The sequence below is a fragment of the Sus scrofa genome, chromosome 17 (genome assembly GCF_000003025.6).
Source record: "Sus scrofa isolate TJ Tabasco breed Duroc chromosome 17, Sscrofa11.1, whole genome shotgun sequence".
NCBI classification, from domain to species: Eukaryota; Metazoa; Chordata; class Mammalia; order Artiodactyla; family Suidae; genus Sus; species Sus scrofa.
Genome location: NC_010459.5, coordinates 41,192,335 through 41,213,068, shown reverse-complemented (window position 1 = coordinate 41,213,068; position 20,734 = coordinate 41,192,335). Strand labels below are relative to the sequence as shown.

Here is a 20,734-nt window from a genome sequence, read left to right as displayed (position 1 = left end):
AATGGGTCTCAGGAGAAGCAGGAAGGGCCAAGGCACTTCATAAAGTGTAAAAGGCTGTAGGAAGGTGAGGGATGGCTCTTAGGTGCTGCTGAAGGAGACATAGAGGCCGAAAGCTGGAGGGGACCCTGGGAAGACAGACACCCAGACCTGCCTTGGCCAGTACCCTCTGCTAGCCAGTAGCCAGCGGGCTTGCAGACAGGCCCCACTGGGCACGTCAGAGGACCAAGGTCCCACTTTACTCAGAGGCTGGGCTTCTTTTTTTCTGAAAGGGAAAGCAGGATGCTAGCAGGGAAGGGGTTTAGGCAGGAAAGGAGGACCCTTGGGAGTATCTTGCCTAACTTCTGTCCATGTTACAGACGGGCAGACTGAGGGAGTTCCCGTTGTGGCTCAGCAGGTTACAAACCCAACTAGTATCCATGAGGATGCGGGTTTGATCCCTAGCCTCATCCGGTGGGTTAAAGGTCTGGCATTGCTGTGAGCTGTGATGTAGGTCACAGATGTGGCTCAGATCTGGCGTCGCTGTGGCTGTGGTGTAGGCTGGCAGCTGTAGCTCCGATTCAACCCCTATCCTGGGAACTTCCATATGCCGCCGGTGTGGCCCTAAAAAGCAAAACAAACAAACAAACAAACAAAAACTGATGGCCCTACCGAGCCCGGCGAGGAGGATGGTCTTGTCCAAAGTCACGCCAGTCTAGACCTGTGTCACTGTGATCCTGCCCCAGGCCACGCTGTCCCCTCTCCCAGCAGGAACCTCCCAGGAGGATAAGGATGTGCTGTGTGCCTACAGTTTTTCCTTCATTCCCACAGAACCACTCTGCACATTGTGGGGTCTGATCCACATTTTACGATGAGGAAGCCAAGGCTCAGAGAGATAAAAACCTCTCGCCAAGTTCCCTCAATGGTTAAGGGCAGAACTAGGCCTCCGGGCGTGTGCTCCTCCCCCGTGGCCGCTGCCGCCTGGGCTCTAGCCCAGCCCTACCACCCGGATGCTCACAGACTCTGCTCACCGCCTCTGCTTTCTCCTTCTGCAGGCCCAGCCCCCAGCGAGGAGGCCGGGACCAAGGCCCGCTTCAGGCTGTCTGATGCTGCGGAGGAAGGTGCCTGGAGAGCCGAGGTGGTGGACCAGCAGGACAACACCCTCTCGCTGCAGCTCAGCACCCCGGCCAGCGCCCCCATCGGCCTGTACCGCCTCAACCTGGAGGCCTCCACCGGCTACGAGGGCTCCAGCTTCCTTCTGGGTCACTTCACCCTGCTCTTCAACGCTTGGTGCCCAGGTAAGCCAGGCTCATCCAGGAGGCAGGGCGGGGAGATGGGCAGGGCTAGGACGCCCCCCAACCCAGGGCCCACTGAGGGTGGGGAAATGGGGCCTGGAGGCGGCCTGGGTTCAGAAGCTCCTTTCAGGAAAGGGCTGCGCGGCAGATGCCCAGGGCCATGCTTGGGCTTCTGCCCTGCTCTGTTTCCTGGAGCTCTGCTTTATATCGCTTCAGACTGGAGTTGCCATTGTGGCTCAGCGTGTTAAGAATCCAACTAGTATCCATGAGGATGCAGGTTCGATTCCTGGCCTCAATCTGTGGGTTAAGGATCCAGCGTTGCCATGAGCTGTGATGTGGGTCACAGATGCAGCTGGGATCTGGCGCTGCTGTGGCTCTGGCATAGGCTGGCGGCTACAGCTCCGATTTGACCCCTAGCCTGGGAACCTCCATATGCCCTGGATGTGGCCCTAAAAAGCAAAAAATAAACAATAAAAAATAAATAAATAAACCGCCCCGGCCTGGCTTGGGGGAAGGGAAACAGAGGGAGGTAGAGGGGGTGGGGTAGCCAGGAGAGGCGGCAGAAGGTCACCTCTGTGCCTCCTTCAACATCTTTCAAGATTCCTCTCAACAGTCCCTTGGGGAGAGATCGGCATTCTTGTTTTACCGACAGGAAACTGAGGCTCAGAGATAAGTGGCTTTTGGCAGATCCTTCAAGAAGCAAGTGGTCGATGCTGGGCAAGACCAGAGACAGAGAAAGAGTGGAGTCTGGAGCAGCAGGAAGGAGGCGGGGCTGCTCCCTCACTTCGTGGGCCTCAGTTTCCCCACCTGACTTACAAGGCAGTGGGATCCCTTTCGGCCCAGCTCCTCCAGGACAAGGCAGAAAGGGAGTCCTTGTGGGCGGGCCCAGCCTGGGAACAGGGCTGTCCCTCTTCAAACTCAGGGTCCGGGGCTGAAATTCTGGCCTCTCTAGCAGCAGACAACCAGCTATCTACTGGGCAACTGCTTTATTTATTTATTTTTTTCTTCTCCATTTTGGGGCATTTTATAACACATTTGAACACAATTTTTTCTTCTCTTTTACATGCTCTGGCTTTTATTTCTAATAATAGTTAGACATGAGAACAAACATCGTCTTTATAAAAGCTTCAAGCCTCACCCCCCACCCCCCCTCCGCTCCCCCCCATCCCCACCCCTGACTCTCCTTGGGAAACGTCATTATTAGCTGTCTTTGAGGGAGGCTCGTCTCCTTAGATCCGAGTGTGTGGGGAAATCATTTTTATCATTATTATTATTATTTTTTTTGTCTTTTTTAGGCCCACACCCATGGCATATGGAGGTTCCCAGGCTAGGGGTCTAATCAGTGCTGCCAGCCTACACCACAGCCACAGCAACACCAGACCCGAACCGGGTCTGTGACCTACACCACAGCTCATGGCTACACTGGATCCTTAACCCACTGAGCGAGGCCAGGGATCAAACCCACAACCTCATGGTTCCTAGTTGGATTCGTTTCCACTATGCCACAACGGGAACTCCATCATTGTATTTTTTTTTTTTTAATTCCAGTTTTACTGAGATGCAGTTGACATCCAGCCCTATGTAAGTTTAAGATATATGGCATCACGATTTGACTTACATTATGAAATGATGATCACAAGAAGTTTAGTGAACATCCATCGTTTCTTACAGATACACCAAGTAGAAAAGAAAATATTTTTCCTTGTGGCGAGAACTCAGGATTTATTCCCTTAACAGCTTTCATGCATAACATATGACAGTGTTAATTCCATTTATCTTGTTGCCTTCTTAAACATAAGAGGGTCCCACAATATACAGCAACCTACAGCTTGGCTTTTTTTCTCTCTACTGTAGTCTTGAGGTTCTTTATGCATCTGTCTACATACAGCTGCTCCTCCTTTTTAAGAGCTGGGCGGGCCTCGGGTCTTGGCGGGGCCGGGGGTGGGAGTGGGGGCGGCGGCGGGCCGGTGCATTCATCTTCATCCGGCTCCCATCCCTGGACATGAAGTGGTCCCCCGAGGCTTCTCCTAGGGCGGCGCGCCCTTGCTCACGTGCCCCGTGGCCACCCGGAATGTTTTCTCAGGACAGAAGTGGCCTTGCTGGAGCCGCTGGTCATTTTGATTTTTTGCTCTCTTGGGTTTTAGTCACTATGATTTTACAGCTAGTCGGTGACCCTGCCCGCAGGGCAGGAACATGGCAGTGCCCCTCCCCCACTCGACGCTGCCGGGCTTCAGAGTTCAAGGAACGGGGGAGCCAGGTTCTAGGGGATGTCCCCTTCCTGTGGCCTTGTTCCCTCCCCACCCAGCGGGTTGGGGTGGCAGTCAGCCAAGCTGCACAGTGACTAAAGGGACCCACATCCCAGGGCGGGAGCTGGTGAGGCGGAGGCAGGAAGTTGGGCTCAGTGGGGGCACTGGGGGAGGAAATGGCTCTCCCTCTTGGGGGAGAGGGTGGGGTCTGCCTGTGACCTGGGAGCCTCCTGTCCCTGAACTCCCACAAGCATAGGATGGAGCACCAGTTACGTGTGAGGCTTCTCATCCCCAAGGCCTCCTTCCCTTACCAGGCAGAGACCTGGGCTTCCTGGGCTGCGGTGGGGACAGTTCCACATGTGCTGACACTTTCATTCGATGGGGCTTTTCCTCCTCTTAAATTCTTTCTCCCACGCTGCCAGCTGATTTAGAGATCATTTATCTGAAGGCTGATTCTTGTTGCGCAGTCTCCAAAGTCACAGGGCGGGGTGCGTGAGACACTTGGCCACTTTCACATGTGCTTCCTTCAGGCAGCAAAAGTGGGGGTTGCCAGTCATTGTAGAGGAGCCTGACTGAGCCCAGGGTCCGAGGGGCTGGGGCAGCCACATTCAGGCCCAGCTCCAACGGGGACTGGACCTGTGCCCCAGAGTAACTTCAGCAGGTGCACTACCTAAGGCCCATCATACTTTTAGGGAACCAGGAAAAATGTGTTCATTTCTTTTTTTTTTTTTTTCCTTTTTCAGCTGTACCTGTGGCACATGGAAGTTCCCGGGCCAGGGATCAAATCTGAGCTGCCTCTGCAACCTATGCCAGATCCTTAACCGTCAACACTGCAGAGACAAGCTGGACCACTAACCCACTGTGCCACAATGGGAACTCCCAGTGTTAATTTCTTTTAAAATCAGAAGAAAAGAAGTGAACATTTAGGCCAGAATATATTTTAAAATATATCATTAATATATTCATCATTATACCAATGTCATCATAAATATATTTTTAAAAAATTTTTTGGGGGTGAAGGAAGGGGCCCATGGAGTCAAAAATTCCCCGAGGCTCACTCACCAAAATCACAGTGTGGCTCTGGATTTCCCCTTCTCAGGCTTAATTTCTATTTTTTTTTTCCTTTTTATGCCCACACTTGCGGCATGTGGAATTTCCCAGTCTAGGGGTCAAATCAGAGCTGTAGCTGCCGGCCTATGTCACAGCAAAGCAACGCGGGATCTAAGCCGCATCTGTGACCTACAGCGCTGAAGCTTGCGACATCGCCAGATCCTTAACCCATTGAGCAAGGCCAGGGATCGAACTCACCTCCTCATGGACACTATGTCAGGCTCTTAACTGGCTGAGCCATAATGGGAACTCCCCAGCCTCAGTTTCTTCACCTGTGAAGTAGGGATGGGAAAAGCCAGCCTGACCTTTGCCCTCCTGCCTCCTGGCCCCACTGCCCCGGCTCTTTTCTGTCATCACCTACTGTGGGGAACTAAGTTCTCTGCACCTTCCCGTAGCTGCACTTTGGTTCTCTCTGGTCCTCTGCTTAGAATATCATCAAGCAAGCTTCAGATGCCAGCTGACCTCCAAGGTGGACAGGACCTCACCTCCCCCGAGTCACAGGGACCCTCTCTTGGCTTTCTCTCCACCCTCAATCATCCTGCTTCCTCGTGCTGCCTCAGGGCTTTAGGGTGCCAGGCACCTTTCAGAACTGGGATCACAGTTTACTCTCAGGGGACACAGTCAGGTGGCAGGAGAAGACGTGATCTGCCCAGGGCCACGCAACAAAGGCAGCTCAGAGCTAGGAGTTCCCTGGTGGCTCAGTGGGTTAAGGAGCCAGCGTCATCCCTGCTGGGGCTAGGGTTTGATCCCTGGCCTGGGAACTTCCACACACCTTGGGAGCAGCCAAAATAAAAGAAGAAAAGAAAGAGGTAGGGGTTCCTGACCCCTAGCTAGTCAGTGCTCCTCTGTCTCTTGTTTTGGCATCAGTTTTCGCATCTGTAAAATATGCCTGAGTCTCAGTCTTACCATCTGTAAAATGGAGCTTCTAAGGATCCCTTCCACATGGGGCTTTGATAGAGATTAAACAGGTTTATCACAGGTCCTGGCACGTGGCAAGTGTCAGATGAAAGACAGCCATTGCTGTCGCTAACTGATAATACCTTATCTCATTGACATGGGATTATTATTAATCACTAGTTTTTCTGATTCAAAGAAAGGCCTCTGAGAAGCTGGCCTGGTCCTGGGAGCTGGCACCCTAGCTGCCATGTCTGCAGCAACCCTGGGCCTTGCCAGACCCAGAGTTGAGCCCCTTTCCTTCTCACCCACAGCGGACGACGTGTACCTGGACTCAGATGAGGAGCGGCAGGAGTATGTCCTCACCCAGCAGGGCTTCGTCTACCAGGGCTCGGCCAAGTTCATCAAGAGCATACCATGGAATTTTGGGCAGGTAGGGCCACACCCTGCCCCTTCCAACCATCTCAGGCTGCTAGGGCCGAGGCCGTCAAAGTCGAAGTCAGGGAGTTCCCATTGTGACTCAGCGGTAATGAACCCCACTAGTAACCATGAGGATGCGGGTTCGCTCAGTGGGTGAAGGATCCGGTGTTGCTGTGAGCTGTGGTGTAGGTCACAGATGCAGCTCGGATCCCATGTTCCTGTGGCTGTGGCGTAGGCCAGCAGCTGCAGCTCCAATTCGACCCCTAGCCTGGGAACCTCCATATGCCACAGGCGTAGCCCTAAAAATTAGTAAAAAAAAAAAAAAAAAAAAAAAAAAGGCGCCAAATTCAGAAGTGTAAACAGGTCTCAGAGTCACCCACCCAATGCTAGGATTCAAGGGTCCTGAAATATCTGGAGGCTCAGAGAGGGCCCAAGCCAGGCCCAAGGTCACACAGCAAAGGGTGGCCCTACCCACTGTGGGAACAGCGGCCCTGGATTCAAGGTGGGAAGGAATCAGGAGAACCTTGGGGAGCTGTGGGGCTGGCAGATGCCCCCAGGTGGTGAGGAGGGGTGGGGGGGGACATTCAAGGCCATGTATCAGAATAATAGAATGCTTATTATGTGCCTGGCATGTGCTGAGAGGGGCTTTAAACCATTATCTAGATCAGTGGTTCTCAAACTTGAAAATACATCAGGATCACCAGAAATGAAATGGTGATATGACTGTGATACATAAAACATGGCCGGCTCTTATTTCTCAGGGCTCTGTATTCTCCCCTGAGAAACAGAGCAAAGCCAAGTCCACCCTTTCATTTCCTGAGTTCCTGTTCTGCGTCCAGGCAGTGTGGGGCCATGGGACATGGCCTTGCAAAGCTTCCTGAAGTCATCACAACCCAGGATGATAAGACCTAAAGGAAGGAAGGGAATAACTGCCCATGGGCATCAGGGCAGTTCCTGGAATAGGCAACATCTGAGCTGGGCTTTAAAGGAGGTGGGTGCCCAGTATACTAGGCAAAAGGGAACAGCACAAACAGAAGCCCAGAGGTCAGGAAGTTTATATTGTGGAGAAGAAGCATGTTGCCGATTGGGAAGCTTTTTTTTTTTGGCCACAGCGGGCAGCAGCTTGATGTGGGATCTTGGTTCCCAAACCAGGGATTGAACCCAGGCCGCAGCAGTGAAAGGGCAAAATCCTAACCACTAGACCGCCAGGGAACTCCCCGTGGATCACTTTATATGAGAAGGGGGCCCTGGGAGATGATGTGGGAGAAGTCAGCTGTGTCCAGGTTGTGAACAGCCCTGGATGTCAGGCTGATGGCAATGTGGAGCCACCGAATGAATGGTTTGAGCCAGAGAGGGCTGTTCCATGGCGTGGAGAGAAACCTGTGACGAGGCCTGGTTGAGGACAAGACCACAGAGCTGGGGAGCAGGGGGCAGACAGGAGAGCCTTTGAATGGGACAGACGGGTGGTCCAGTGGAAGGTGACAAGGAGAGGTTTGGATGAAGATAACCTCTGAGTCACAAGCATGAGAAGGTGTGAGTCACACAGAGAGAGGCCGGGAGGAGCATCCCAGGCAAAGCACATGGCAAGTGCATGGGCCCTGGGGCAGCTGCTCAGGGCAGAACGAGTGCAGAGGAACGTATGGGTGACGGCACCAACTTCACAGAGCTTCAGTTCCAGGGGGTCAGAGAGGGGTGGGACACAGACCACAGAGGGCCTTGTGGGGAAAAGCCTAGATTTTACTCCGGGTGCAGTGGAAACCAGAGCCATGAGATTAGATTTACGTCTTTTCAATCTACTTTGAATCCAATCGGAGCAGGGCCTGGGGGGGTCGGGGACCGTCATCAGCTCTGCCGGCTGAGTTGGGCTTTAAGAAGTGGAGATTTTGGGCGGGGGGTGGGGGCGCAGTGCAGGGACTAAGGGGACTCTAAGGGGAGGAAGTCCCCAAGGACACGAGGCTTTTCGCTCCGGGGTCTTCACTCCACATGCTCAGGGCCCCCGAGCCTTGTGCGGACACACTTCTCCCCCCTTTCTTACACACCCAGTCATTGTCCCACCCCACCCCCCTTTCCCTAGGTCAGGAAAAGCTGGCAGCATCACAGAGATGTGACATACCTAAGCTCAGCCCCCTGGTCTGGTGTGTGAGGCAGAACAGAGGGGTCACCCAGCTGCTGGACATCAAGACAGGCTTCCTGGAGGAGGTGACGTCTCAGCTCCCTCATCCTCTTCTTGTTTCCTCTGACCCAGTTTGAAGACGGGATCCTGGACAGCTGCCTGATGCTCCTGGACGTCAACCCCAAGTTCATGAGGGACGCCGGCCGTGACTGCTCCCGCCGAAGCAGCCCGGTCTACGTGGGCCGGGTGGTGAGTGGCATGGTGAGTGAGCCAGGCCCGTCCCAGGGGCCCTCCCTTCCCGTGATAGTGGAGGCCAGGCCCCGGGCTGGTCCTGGTGGGGGGACCAGGAAATGAGTGTCAGCGAGGAGACCTTGTATTTGGAAGACATAGGAAGTTTATGCCATGCGGACCCTCAAAGCCATTCATTCATTCACTCATTCATTCGTTCATTTACTCATTCACTCACTCATCCAGCAAATATTTATCCAGTGCCACCCACGTCCTAGGCACCAGGAACATGAATGAATGGTCTCTAACTTCACAGAGCTGCAGTTCTGGGGGTGTGTGTGGGAGGAGACAGATGTTAACCAGGGGGTCACATGAGCGAGCACACAAATTATGATGCACTTGCTGAAGGAGCCAGAAGTGTGAGAGTGTCTGAGGGGCGAGGGGCTGGGGAACCTCCCTAAGGGCTGATTCCTGAGCTGACATGCTAAGTGGGAGGAGAGGAGCAGCCCAGCCAGAGGGGCAGTTTACGCAAAGGCTCCCCCCTGAGGAGGGGTTTGAGGAGCAGAAGGAAGCTAGTGTGGCTGGAGCCAAGTGCATGTGCGAGGGCTATGGCCAGAGCATGCAGGTCTCATGGCCACGGTCAGGAGGCTGCATTTTATTCTCAAGGTTATGGGAATTTGGGGTCAACGACCCAATCTGGGCAGGAGCCGGTCTTTGCAAAACTCCAAACATGCCGAATCCCTCCCCTGCCACTCCTTGGACAAATTCACAATCTCCGGCGTCACCTTCACAACCTTGACCCCTCTCCACCTCCTCCTGCTCGCGCTCTCTCCTGCACCAACCCTCCCAGGCTGTCACACCTTGGTATCTTCGCACCCGCGGGTCCCTCATCCTGGAATGCCCCTCCCTAGCCCAGCCGTCACCCTCTCCCAAGCCTTGGCCCCTCTGATGCCCCCACTGGTTGCAGGTCAACTGCAATGATGACCAGGGTGTCCTGCTGGGACGCTGGGACAACAACTACGGGGATGGCGTCAGCCCCATGTTCTGGATCGGCAGCGTGGACATCCTGCGGCGCTGGAAGAACCACGGCTGCCAGCGTGTCAAGTACGGCCAGTGCTGGGTCTTTGCTGCTGTGGCCTGTACCGGTGAGTGCCACGCCCGGGTTGAGGGCGCCTGGAATCTGCCCTCGGCTTCCGTGAGCCCTGGGAGCGGGAATCGGGAGACCCCAAGACTGGTCCTGCCTCTGCCCTCCTTGCCACCCATGCACTGTACTCGTGGCCTGGAGTCAGTGGCTGCCCCTCTCTGGTCCTTTTTCCAACAACTACCCCCTTAGATGGTTGTTAGGATCTTAGGGGTATTGGGAGGCAGCATGGGCTCAGTGTTGAGAAAATAGTCTTTGGAGCCAGACACAGCTGAATGAAAAATCCCAGTTACACGCATTTGCCCTTTGACCTTGAACAAAAGACGTCTGTCTGAATCTCAGTTTCCTCATCTGTAAAATGAGGATAACAACACAGCCTCCCTCCTAGGGTGACTAGACATAAAAGTGCTCACACAGAACTTGGCCCCACACAGCTCCCAGGAAATATTAGCTATTAAGGACTTGGTAACAACAGTAATATCACCTGTTGATGTCAAGAAAGAGAAAGCTCTTTCTAAAATGTAGGAAAGGAAGGATAAGGCAATTGAAATCCAAAAAGGTAAAACAAATCTTTAAAAAAAAAAAAACAACCTTGACAATTTGAGCCCAGAAAATGTTGAAGCTCATTCCCAGGTTGATGGTGGTGCTTGTGAGGACAGGTTAGTGTCATAAACCAGTTAAGGACACAGAGTATGGAGTCAAGGCCTGAATTCAGATCCCAGCTCGGCTTCTTACCTGCTCTGTGTCCTTGGATAAATCACTTAACTCCTCTGTGCCTCAGTTGCGTTATATATAAAGTGGACACAATAGTGCCTTTATCCCGGGATGGTTGTGAGGATTAACTGCGCTACCGTACATGAAAGTGCTTAAAATGATTTCGAGTACTTAACAGCAAATACTTAGATAGTACTGCTTATAATAATAATAATAATAACATCATTTCTCAGCTCAGGAAATCTGAGAGGCTGATCTCAGGTTCCCAGCTTTTCTGACTCCAAGGCCAGTGCTCAGGCCCAGAGAAGGGTCCTCAGGAGCCAATAGCACTGTCCTCTATGCCAGCAGTCTCTTAGGGGCAGCCTGGCCTTGTTCCCCAGCTACGCTGTTTCTGCTGTCCCTGTAACCTCTGAATTCCTCTTTCTGATGGAAACTCCCTCATCCCAGATCTTCCCTCTGAGGGGCCTAAAACCCTGTGGGTTTTCTAGAGGAACCCCACTCTCTGTGGTCCCCAAGCTCACTTGAAGATGCCTTCTTTTCTTTTTTTTTTTAATGATTTTAATTTTTTCCATTACAGCTGGTTTACAGTGGTCTGTCACTTTTCTACAGTACAGCAAAGAGCAGATGCCTTCTTTGCCCTGGGCTGTGTATGACCTTCCGAAGGTTTAGCTGCAGGTCTTGCCCTTGACTGTCCTTTCTCCAAGGCCAGAGCTGAGTCAGGGTCCCTGCAACGTCTCCCAGGCCTGATGGGTAACCGAAGCAGGGAAAACTTGGTCAAATAGTGGGCTGTCTGACCCCAGTGGCCATGGGTTTCTGCGGGGAGCCAAACGGTGGGTCGGCCCAGGGACTCGAGTCAGACGGCCTGGTTTGAATCCCAGCTCTGCCTCTGACCCCTGGGTAGACTTGAGCAAGAGAATTGGTTTCTCCAAGTCTCAGTTTTCTCACCTGTACAATGGAGGCAGTGTGACTGCCTGAGTCACAGGAAGCCCGTAGGACCCAGGGAGATGTCACCTAGCACGGACTCTGGTTCAAGTCAGGCTGCGTGTGTGGGTTTCCAGGGAGATGTTGCGATTTCTTGGCTGGATCCCAGGACACGTCCTCTGTGTCCACAAGTTGGCTGACAGGGACCGGCTAGACATTTGCAGGGACGGGGCACAGTGACACACTTTGCCGCTAGACTGCCCACGCCCAGCATCTCTCTGAATCATCACAACATCCCAATAAGCTGCTATTATTAGCTCCTCTTAGAGGAGGAAATGGACGCTCAGAGAGGAGAAGTGGCTTGGCCAAGGTCACACAGCTGGCGAGCGGCACCACCAGGCTTGGAACCAGGTGGGCCTGATTCTGGAGCGGCTTCCTGGCCCTAGGCTGTCATGATGAGGCTCCTGGGATGCCATCGATGGAACAGGAGCAGAGCCTTGCTTCTTGGGCAGCGGGGACGGGCCTCCCCAAGCCTCGGGTCGATACTCTGCAGCCCGTCGTGGTGAGAATAGGACACCGGCCTTCCTCACCGAGAGCAGAGTCTGGCTCCTACCCAGGCCAAGGCAAGAGGCAAGAGGTGGAGGGTCACAGCTGTGCCTTCCTCCCTTCTCTTGAGGCCCTCACGTCTCTTGGTCAGAATCCAGGGCCATCCGGGAAGCTCTCTGCCCTGGTTGCTGGCGGGCACAGGGCAAAGGTCACATTCCCACCCCTCCCCCATCTCAGAGACACAACCTTAATCAAAACTAAAAGTAAGACGCAAGTCCCACAGGTTGCATTTAGGTCTTTCTGTTTCACTTTTTTTTTTTTTTTTTTTTTTTTTTTTTAAGATTTTACTTTCTTATCTTACTCTGAGAATATGTTACTTTTACATTACACGTAAAAAAGCCCATAAAAAGATGGGAGTGTAAAGGCACCCCGAATTCCCTCTGTCAGGAGCACCTGGCACCACCATTCAGGCAGGATCCATGCCCGGGTCTTCCTCCATCCTCTTCAGTCAACAGATGCCGCCTGACATCCTGCCTCTTTGTCACCTATCATTGCAACACCAGGCCCTTTCCCAGTTACTCCGGCCTCTCTGTAAACTGTGCCAGGGCACAAAGACAGGCCCTCCTCGTCCACGATGGAGTCCCAACACACTTGAAGACCCCCATGGCAGGGAGGAGGAAATCAGGCACAGAGAGGTGGAGGGACCGGCCCCAGGCCACACAGCCCGAAGCAGCTGGGGCTGGAACGGAAGGGCTCCTGACTTTGTTCCCGCTTCTGCCTGCCCCATTGTTCCTTCCTCGCTCTGAGTCTCTGTCGTTCCTTCACTCCTTTCCTTCCTCCTCTTCCTCCTGCTTCACCCCCTCCTTCATCCCATTTCACAAGTTAGTCTGTGACAGGCCTGTGCTGGGCTCTGGGATAGAAAATAAGACAGATCCCTCACTGCCCTCGAAGGCTAATCAGAGACTCCCTCCCATAGGCGTACATCGAGAAGGGTGACAAATCCCCGGTCTTGCTGTGAATGCAAATGATGGGGTCATCGAAACCTGGCGGGTAGCCTCCCTGGCCAAGCGAACAGCACATGCCAATGTCCTGGGGCTGGTGGGGGCATGGAGCGCTGGAGGAGCAGCGAGGCCGTGTGGCTGGAGCACAGTGTGCAGAAGGTGGTCGGGGTCAGAGCCAGGGTCCGCAGTGGAGGTCTGGCCTTGACCTCGAGGGCCATGGGGAGCCCCTGGAAGTTTAGCAGGGGACTGCTAATGTCTGATTCGCATTTAGAGTCTTCCTTTGTGAGTTAGGATGTGAAGAGGAAAGAGTGGACAAAGGGCACCAGTGAGGTGGGCGCCATTGTCCGGACAAGGGGATGGCACGCCCCCTTACCACCTGTGCGATGGGTGCATCGCTCCCTGGTCCAGATGGGCACGTGGAGGCCCCAGCAGAGCAGAGGTCTCTAGGGCCTCAGCCAAACCCCTAAGCTCTCTCCACTGTCCCCCCTCCACCCCCAGTGCTGCGGTGCCTCGGCATCCCCACCCGAGTGGTGACCAACTATAACTCGGCCCACGACCAGAACAGCAACCTGCTCATTGAGTACTTCCGCAACGAGTTTGGGGAGATCCAGAGTGACAAGAGCGAGATGATCTGGTGAGGGGGAGGGGGAAGGGGGAGGGGGAAGGGGGGAGGGTCCCCAGGAGAGGAAACTTGGACTGATTTCTCAGAGGCCATGTTTGAATTGGGTTTAAACGTTGAGCAGCTTGGGGATAAAAGGAAACCAGGCTTGGGGTAGCTCCCCGGGACGGGCAGTGGCAGGAGCAGAGGCCAAGAGGAAGGCCAGGCGACTCAGGACGCAGGAATGGGCGTCTGGGGGAACGTGCTGCCCACGTTCTGCACGGCCGGGTTGGGGGCCTGGGCTTGATTCCCAAGGCTTCAAACTGGAGCGGGGTGTGCTGACCACAGTGGGGCCAGATTGAAGCAGGGGGCTGGGGGGCGGTCCAGGCGGAGGGTGATGGGGCCTGAATCCAGGCTGGAGGTCAGGTCAGCTGGGCTTGCAGAGCCGCTGAAAGGGGTAGGGCAGTGGCGAGAGGACTGGAGAGAGGGAGACTCCCAGGGTAGGAGGGGGCACCTGGGCCAGGTGCCCCCCAAGGAAGAATAGAAGAGTGTTGGGGGGACGTGCTGGGCTCAGCGTAGGACAAGGCGAGTGTGGACAGCCGGCAAGGGGTGACAGTGAACATCTGAGTGTGAGCCCTGGCCCATGTTCTGCTTCGTTTCCCCAACAGGAACTTCCACTGCTGGGTGGAGTCGTGGATGACCAGGCCAGACCTGCAGCCGGGCTACGAGGGGTGGCAGGCACTCGACCCCACACCCCAGGAGAAGAGTGAAGGTGGGTGGGCAGCTGTGGCCCCATTCCGAGTTGAGGAAATGGGCACTCACAGCAGAGAGGGGCAGAGGGGGATTCTAACCCAGGTCTGGCTGACTCCACAGGCCAATGACTGGCCCACGGCAGTGCGGGTGGACCCCACTGATAATTTGTAGTATGCCTCCTTTATGATTTGAAAAGTAATTCATGCACGTTATGGAAAAACAGAAAAAATGGAGACACTCAGAGACAGAAATCAAATAGCAAGTTTTTGCTCTTCCTCCCAAGAGAAGTATCATTAATGTTCATATACAGAGCTCCCTGGTGGCTCAGTGGGCCAAGGATCCAGCATTGTCACTGCAGTGGCTCAGGTCGCAGCTGTGGTGCAGGTGCAGCTCTGGCCTGGAACCTTCCGCAGGCTACAGGCATGGCCAAAACAAACAAACAAAACATTCACACACAGATTCCAGTAATTTCAAAAGAATCCTTTCTCAGAATAATTTTTTTTTTTAATGCCACAGGTGCGGTCATGGAGGTTCCCAGGCGAGGGGTCAGATCGGAGCTGCAGCTGCCAGCCTAGCCCACAGCCACAGCAACGCAGGATCCGAGCCGCCTCTGCGACTACACCACAGCTTGCGGCAACGCCGGATCCTTAACCCTTAACTCGAACCCATGTCCTCATGGATACTGGTCGGGTTTGTTACCACTGGGCTACAATGGGAACGCCACAGAGTAATATTTTTAAAGGCACAGGATATAATATTGAGGGTTCAATTACATTGAAATACAGCTAGCAAATAATTTTAATAAATTTGTGATGTATATACTTTATACAACAAGATCTAGTGGTAGAGTCAGTAAGTTCCATAACTTTGTGGTGGAGATGAGCATAAGCTCTATTTCCAGTTATCGGTGACAACTGTAAGGAGATATGAATATATCTGTGGCTCTTATGAGTTACCACACACAGGTGCACCTAAGCCTGTGGTTTGTGGTCTTTCACTATTGAAGGAAGTGTTATCCACGCGTTCCAGTGTTACAGTGAACATAACGATGTAATTTTTTCCCAGCCAAGTCCATGAATTGTATTGGCTTCGCTTTGGTGGGGGGTGGGGTGGGGTGTCCATGGATCCCAGGTCGAGAACTCTGGCTGCACAAGGTCTTTCATCCCCGCCCTGTGGCTTCTCCGTATATCTTGAGCATTTCTTTAGCAGATACTTTTCCGTGATATGAATTTTAAAGTCACCACATTCCATCAAGTGAATGCACTGTAATGTAGCGACTGAGCCTACATTCCGGTGGGTGACCAGTTTGAGGCAGCTGGGAACCACACGGAGATAAAGATCTAGCTCTCGAGTTCGTTCAGTCGGCACATACTCCCCGGGTCTGTATTGGGCACTGAGGGCTGTGCTCAGTCTGGGCAGGAAACCAGGCAGACACACGCCCTTGCAAAGTATTGCTTCCACTTGGCTCCCTCATTTCCTTAAGTGCCTGGGGCTACATTTCTATTTTATTTAGCAAATGCATAGCATTTAGTATTTGAGAATCCTCACTAAGTAAGTACAAATAGCCCCCACAGGAAGCCAGGACTCAGAGAATTTAAGTGATTTCCTCAAGGTCACATAGCTAATAAGAGGCTGAGCTGTGAACTCCAGAAGATGGGGCCCTGGGTCCCCTGGAATTCGTAATTCTTGCCTTATGCTGCCTTCTTAGACGTGGAGTCCCTGGGTCAAGTGCTGTATGATCTCGAGGGATTTTGCTACGTGTGGTTGACTTGCGGAAGCTTTTGGAGTTGCCACCCTCCCCTCACCCCGGACCCATCTCTCCCTCCTCCTTCCTGCAACCAGGGACGTACTGCTGTGGCCCGGTTCCTGTTCGTGCCATCAAGGAGGGCGACCTGAGCACCAAGTACGACGCCCCTTTCGTCTTTGCCGAGGTCAACGCCGACGTGGTGGACTGGATCCGGCGGGACGATGGGTCCGTGTACAAGTCCATCAACCGCTCCCTGGTTGTGGGGCTGAAGATCAGCACGAAGAGCGTGGGCAGAGATGAGCGGGAGGACATCACCCACACCTACAAGTACCCCGAGGGTGGGTGCCCGCCCATGTGTGTGCGCTCCAAGCCTTCTTTACTGCCTTGCAGATAAGCAGCCGGTTTTACCAGCCCAGGGGGTGTACGTGTGTATGTGCTGTCTGTGTTTTTGTGTTTTATCTGGCAGCCTGCATACATACATCAGTGACCTGCAGGTTACTCTCTCTTTCAAGAAATTCCTTAGAAACAAGTGCAAACTTGACAAAAACATTGGGGGAGGAGAGGGGAATAGTGGGAAAGGGTTATTCATGTATTTATCTTTCTTTTTTGGCTGCCCCTTGGCAAATGGAGTTCCCAGGCCAGGGATCAGATTCGAGCCGCAGTTGTGACCTAAGCCACGGCTGCGGCAACCCCAGATGCTTAACCCACTGAGCGAGGCCAGGGATGGAACCTGCATCCCATCGCTCCTAAGACGCCACTGCCACTGATCCTGTGGCGCCACAGCAGGAATTCCAAGATTATTTAGGAAAAGAATTCTATATTCCATAAAAGGGTTTTATTTTGTTTTTAAGCCTCCTTTCTTTGTTGGTTTGACTCTTAAATAAAACTGAAAGGGGGAGTTCCCATCGTGGCACAGTGGTTAACGAATCTGACTAGGAACCATGAGGTTGCGGGTTCGATCCCTGGCCTTGCTCAGTGGGTTAACGATCCGGCATTGCCGTGAGCTGTGGTGTAGGTCGCAGACATAGCTCGGATCCCGAGTTGCTGTGGCTCTGGCGTAGGCCAGCGGCTACAGCTCCGATTAGACCCCTGGCCTGGGAACCTCCATATGCCACAGGAGCGGCCCAAGAAATGGCAAAAAGACCAAAAAAATAATAATAATAATTTAAAAAAAAAAAAAAAACAAAACTGAAAGGGGAGTTTCCATCGCGGCTCAGCAGTTAATGAACTCAACTAGTATCCATGAGGACACGGGTTCGATCCCTGGCCTCGCTCAGTGGGTTAAGGATCCGGTGTTGCCTCTGCCTCCAGCCTCCTTGTCACTGATTCCCCTTCCAGCTGTGATGAAACGTTCCTCCCTGTCCCCACAGGGTCCCCAGAAGAGAGGGAGGCCTTCACGAAGGCCAACCACTTGAACAAACTGGCTGATAAAGAGGAGTCAGAGGTGGCCATGCGGATCCGTGTGGGGGAGGGCATGAACATGGGCAGCGACTTCGACGTCTTTGCCCACATCACCAACAACACCGCCGAGGAGCACACCGGCCGCCTCCTGCTCTGCGCCCGCACTGTCAGCTACAACGGTGTCCTGGGACCTGAGTGTGGCACCAAGGACCTGCTCAACTTCTCCCTGGAGCCCTACTCCGGTAAGGCCCCGAGTTCTAGGAGCAGCTGACCACACGTGAAGTCGTGCCCTAAGCTGAGCGTGTGCCATCAACCTCACAGACACTCTTGTGGCCCTCACCCTGGTTCAGGCCCTGTCCTCGGCATTTTTATAACAAAAGTAGGAGGTGGATTCTTCTCTGGCCCCCATTTTCCAGATGAGAAGACTGAGCACAGAGAGGTTAAGTCACTTTCCCAAGGCCACACAGTTAGGAAGTGAAAGGATTGAGACTTGAACTTATATTCTCAGCAACTATACTCTCTTGTTTCACCTCATCTTCACATGACCCCTGACTGCTTTTCCAGACCCTCTGCTGCCCCTTCCAGCAAATTCCTATCCTCTGTCTCCAGCAACTCATACCGCAAGGTGTCTCTCCCCAGAGCCCCTCTGAGAACCTCTTCTGTTCCTCTGGAGGTTCTCAGGCTCAGAGAGAAGAGGTTCTAGATCAGCTCTGCCCGTAGACTTTCTGAGATATGAGGCTGTCCTGTATCTGCTTTGTCCAGTGCGGTGGCCACGAGCTCCATGTGGTTGTTGAGCACTTGAAACGAGGCTGGTGCAATGGCAGAGCTAAAGCTTTAAGTTCACTTCAACAGCCGCATGTGGCCGAAAGCTGCCGTATTAGACACTGTAGGCGAGGGAAAGGGTTTTCCTCCCAGCCCTGATCGTCTCCTCTTAAATGGCTCCAGCCTCCGGCCTGGCCTCCCTGCAGGCCGATCCCCTTCTCTGTTGGGGCTGAAATAATGTCAGTAGCTAATCCAGCCCTCAGCCCTGGGCAGAGCCTCTGTCACTCTGGCTTTCTGGTCGGATGCTTGCACAGTCATTGTCCCCTTGATCCTCCTCACTGCCGGCTTTGTCACCACGCCTGGTTATCTCCCAAAAATAAGCTGGAGGCCCTCAGAGGGGTTTTGGCTGCCGAGGTCGCTTAGTGAGGCAGCACAGAGCCTGGTCCCTGCCCCCACCCCCCCACCCCCGCCACCCATTCCTGTTTTTTTTTGTTTTTTTTTTGTTTTTGCATTTGGAGCCTGTGGGCCCGGGGGGGCAGGGGTCTAGGAGTTGGAGAGGACCTGGGGACAGCATGATCTGAGCAGAATATCAGTCAATCCTGGGGCCTCTGTTTCGGGCCCACCATGGGCACTGCTGGAGCCACACGACCAGAGCAGACCTTCTGTCAGGGTCGCTGAGCAGGGATGAAGCTCTCAGGGCAGAGCCATTGGACACTAGAGGCTGGGGCCCCAACACCTGGTTTTTTTTGTTTGTTTCTTTTTATAGCTGAACCTGTGGCATATGGAATTTTTGGGGGTCAGAAGTCCTTGGCCTGCCCCATAGATGCAGCAATACCAGATCCAAGCCACATCCACAACCTACACCACAGCTTGTGGCAACACCAGATCCTTAACCAACTGAGCAAGGCCAGGGATGGAATTCACATCCTCATGGACACTATGTCGGGTTCTTAACCCACTGAGCCACAACGGGAACTCTTCAACACTTATTAAAAGACGTGTTTAGAAGCCAGCCTTGGCTTTGAATCTGGCCTCTCCCACCTTCTAGGGGTACGGCCTCAAATCACATTCATCCATCAAATGCAGCAGTAGCATGCCCCTGATGGACCGTTGTGAGGACAAAGGGGATACGTGCTCAGGAAATATCTGGAAAGTGTAACATGGTGCCTGGACACGGTGGGGCCCTTCACTCCTCAATGAGCAGAAGGGCAGACAGGTGTGGGGAGGCCGAGACGCACTTTCCTGAACAGCAGACAAGGGTCCCAGGGCCGGGCTCAGTGGATCCCGAGTCCCTGCCAACCTTGACAGCGAGCCGAGGATGCAGCGCTCAGCTCTGCAGTTAGGTCCCGAGTCAGGGCAGGGGTCCCTCCCTACAGGTGTGTGGGGTGGACAGGACACCCAGGTGCCAGTTCCTACAATTCTGCCTACAGACTGTGGGCTCTGGGGAATTTCTCTTCTCCCTTCCAGGCCTCGGTTCCCCATCTGTGTGTCTTTGAAGAGCCCTTCCAGCCCCTTTGTGTCGTTCCTTCTCAGGCTCAGAACCCTTCAAAGGGAGGAAGTGTCTTTGCAGGAATGTGTCTCACAGGGTGAACTCCAGGGATGCCAGAATAACTTCCTCCCAGGCCTCTGCTGATTCACCCTGTGCCTCCAGATAGCCTTGGGCCCTTGAGAGCATTGTTCTGAGAGGCTTCAGACACGCCCACCAGGGTTTCTCATCTTCTTGGGGATGTGTTCCCAGCCGAGGGGGTCCCTCCTGCTACCGAGACCCGTGAGGGGCACAGCCTGCCAGGAGATGGCAGAGGAGGGCCCAGGTGCTGTGCTGGAAAGTGGAGCTAGTCCAGGATGCCCTACGGAAGCCCCCAAGGCCAAGGCCAACCTGAGATGAACTCTCCCATCCTCAGAGACCCCGCACTTTGGCTGAGTTGCTGGTTATTCTTTGATGATAAGATCTGGGGGATTTCCATGTGCTAGGGAACAGGAAGCCAGGCCTAGGACAGCTGAACTGAATCCAGCGCCCCCCACCCCTGCCTCCTTGTTCCGCGGCTCTCTCCCTTCCTGCCCCCACCCCCTTCTCTCTCTCCACGGCCTCGCCTTCCAGGTGAGGAATGCAGCCAGTGTGATCCCCGTGAGCATCTAAGGAAGGAGTGACAGTCACCGCACAACGTTTCCTTCTTTCGGCCAGCGTCTGGCCCAAGGCCAGGGCCAGGATCCCCAGCCTGTGGACTGCAGTTCGCAAAGGTCCAGCCCCACCCTGGCCTCAGCTTCCCAGAAAAGTTAAGAGTCAGGGCCCCTCCTCCCAGCTCCTGGAGGACCGTGTTTTCCTTCTTTCCTGCGGAGCTGGTCAGCGTTTCCACGCTGCTCCACCAGGTCCTGACCCAGGACTTTTCACTCCTTTTTGTCCTTTTTGGCAGAAGCCGTGGTTTTCCGGCCCCCACCCCCGCCCCCACGTCATCTGAGCAGAGGTTGAGGCAGATCCACCCCAGGAATGAATGACTTAGAGGGCTGGGCACACATTTTCCAGAGAGTGGGACGGGGAACACCGGTGCGCACGGCCAGGACCTAGCCCTTGACTCACACAGAGAGAAACAGACCATCTACTCAGGCCTCCGCCACCTAACAGAGGGTCCTAGCGGGCACCCAGTGGCCTAGGCACCCCCACCCTTGCTCACCTCTCTCTTTAGCAGTACATGCAGGTCTCAGCCTCAGAGCTCCTCAGCAGATGAGAATGTCTAGCCAGAACTGAGTAAACATGACTGGTTTGCTGGTATTTGTTTTTACCAGCTCCCTAATCCAGTAAGTGAGATGGGTTTGCTGCACATAATGACGAAAAGTTTCCCCAAGCAAAAAAAAAAAAAAAAGTATAAAATG

At 53.8% G+C, this 20,734-nt stretch overlaps 1 protein-coding gene across 1 annotated transcript in view; it reads left to right on the top strand.

Moving 5' to 3' along the window:
• The window catches only part of TGM2 (transglutaminase 2), a 34,922-nt gene that overhangs the window by 8,618 nt on the left and 5,570 nt on the right, over positions 1–20,734 (top strand). Inside the window, exons 3-10 of the mRNA XM_003359989.5 lie at positions 1,032–1,274; positions 5,836–5,954; positions 8,187–8,315; positions 9,250–9,427; positions 13,104–13,239; positions 13,872–13,975; positions 15,799–16,041; positions 17,074–17,346. Coding sequence (XP_003360037.3) covers positions 1,032–1,274; positions 5,836–5,954; positions 8,187–8,315; positions 9,250–9,427; positions 13,104–13,239; positions 13,872–13,975; positions 15,799–16,041; positions 17,074–17,346 — 1,425 coding nt within the window. The remainder of the gene's footprint in view (positions 1–1,031; positions 1,275–5,835; positions 5,955–8,186; positions 8,316–9,249; positions 9,428–13,103; positions 13,240–13,871; positions 13,976–15,798; positions 16,042–17,073; positions 17,347–20,734) is intronic.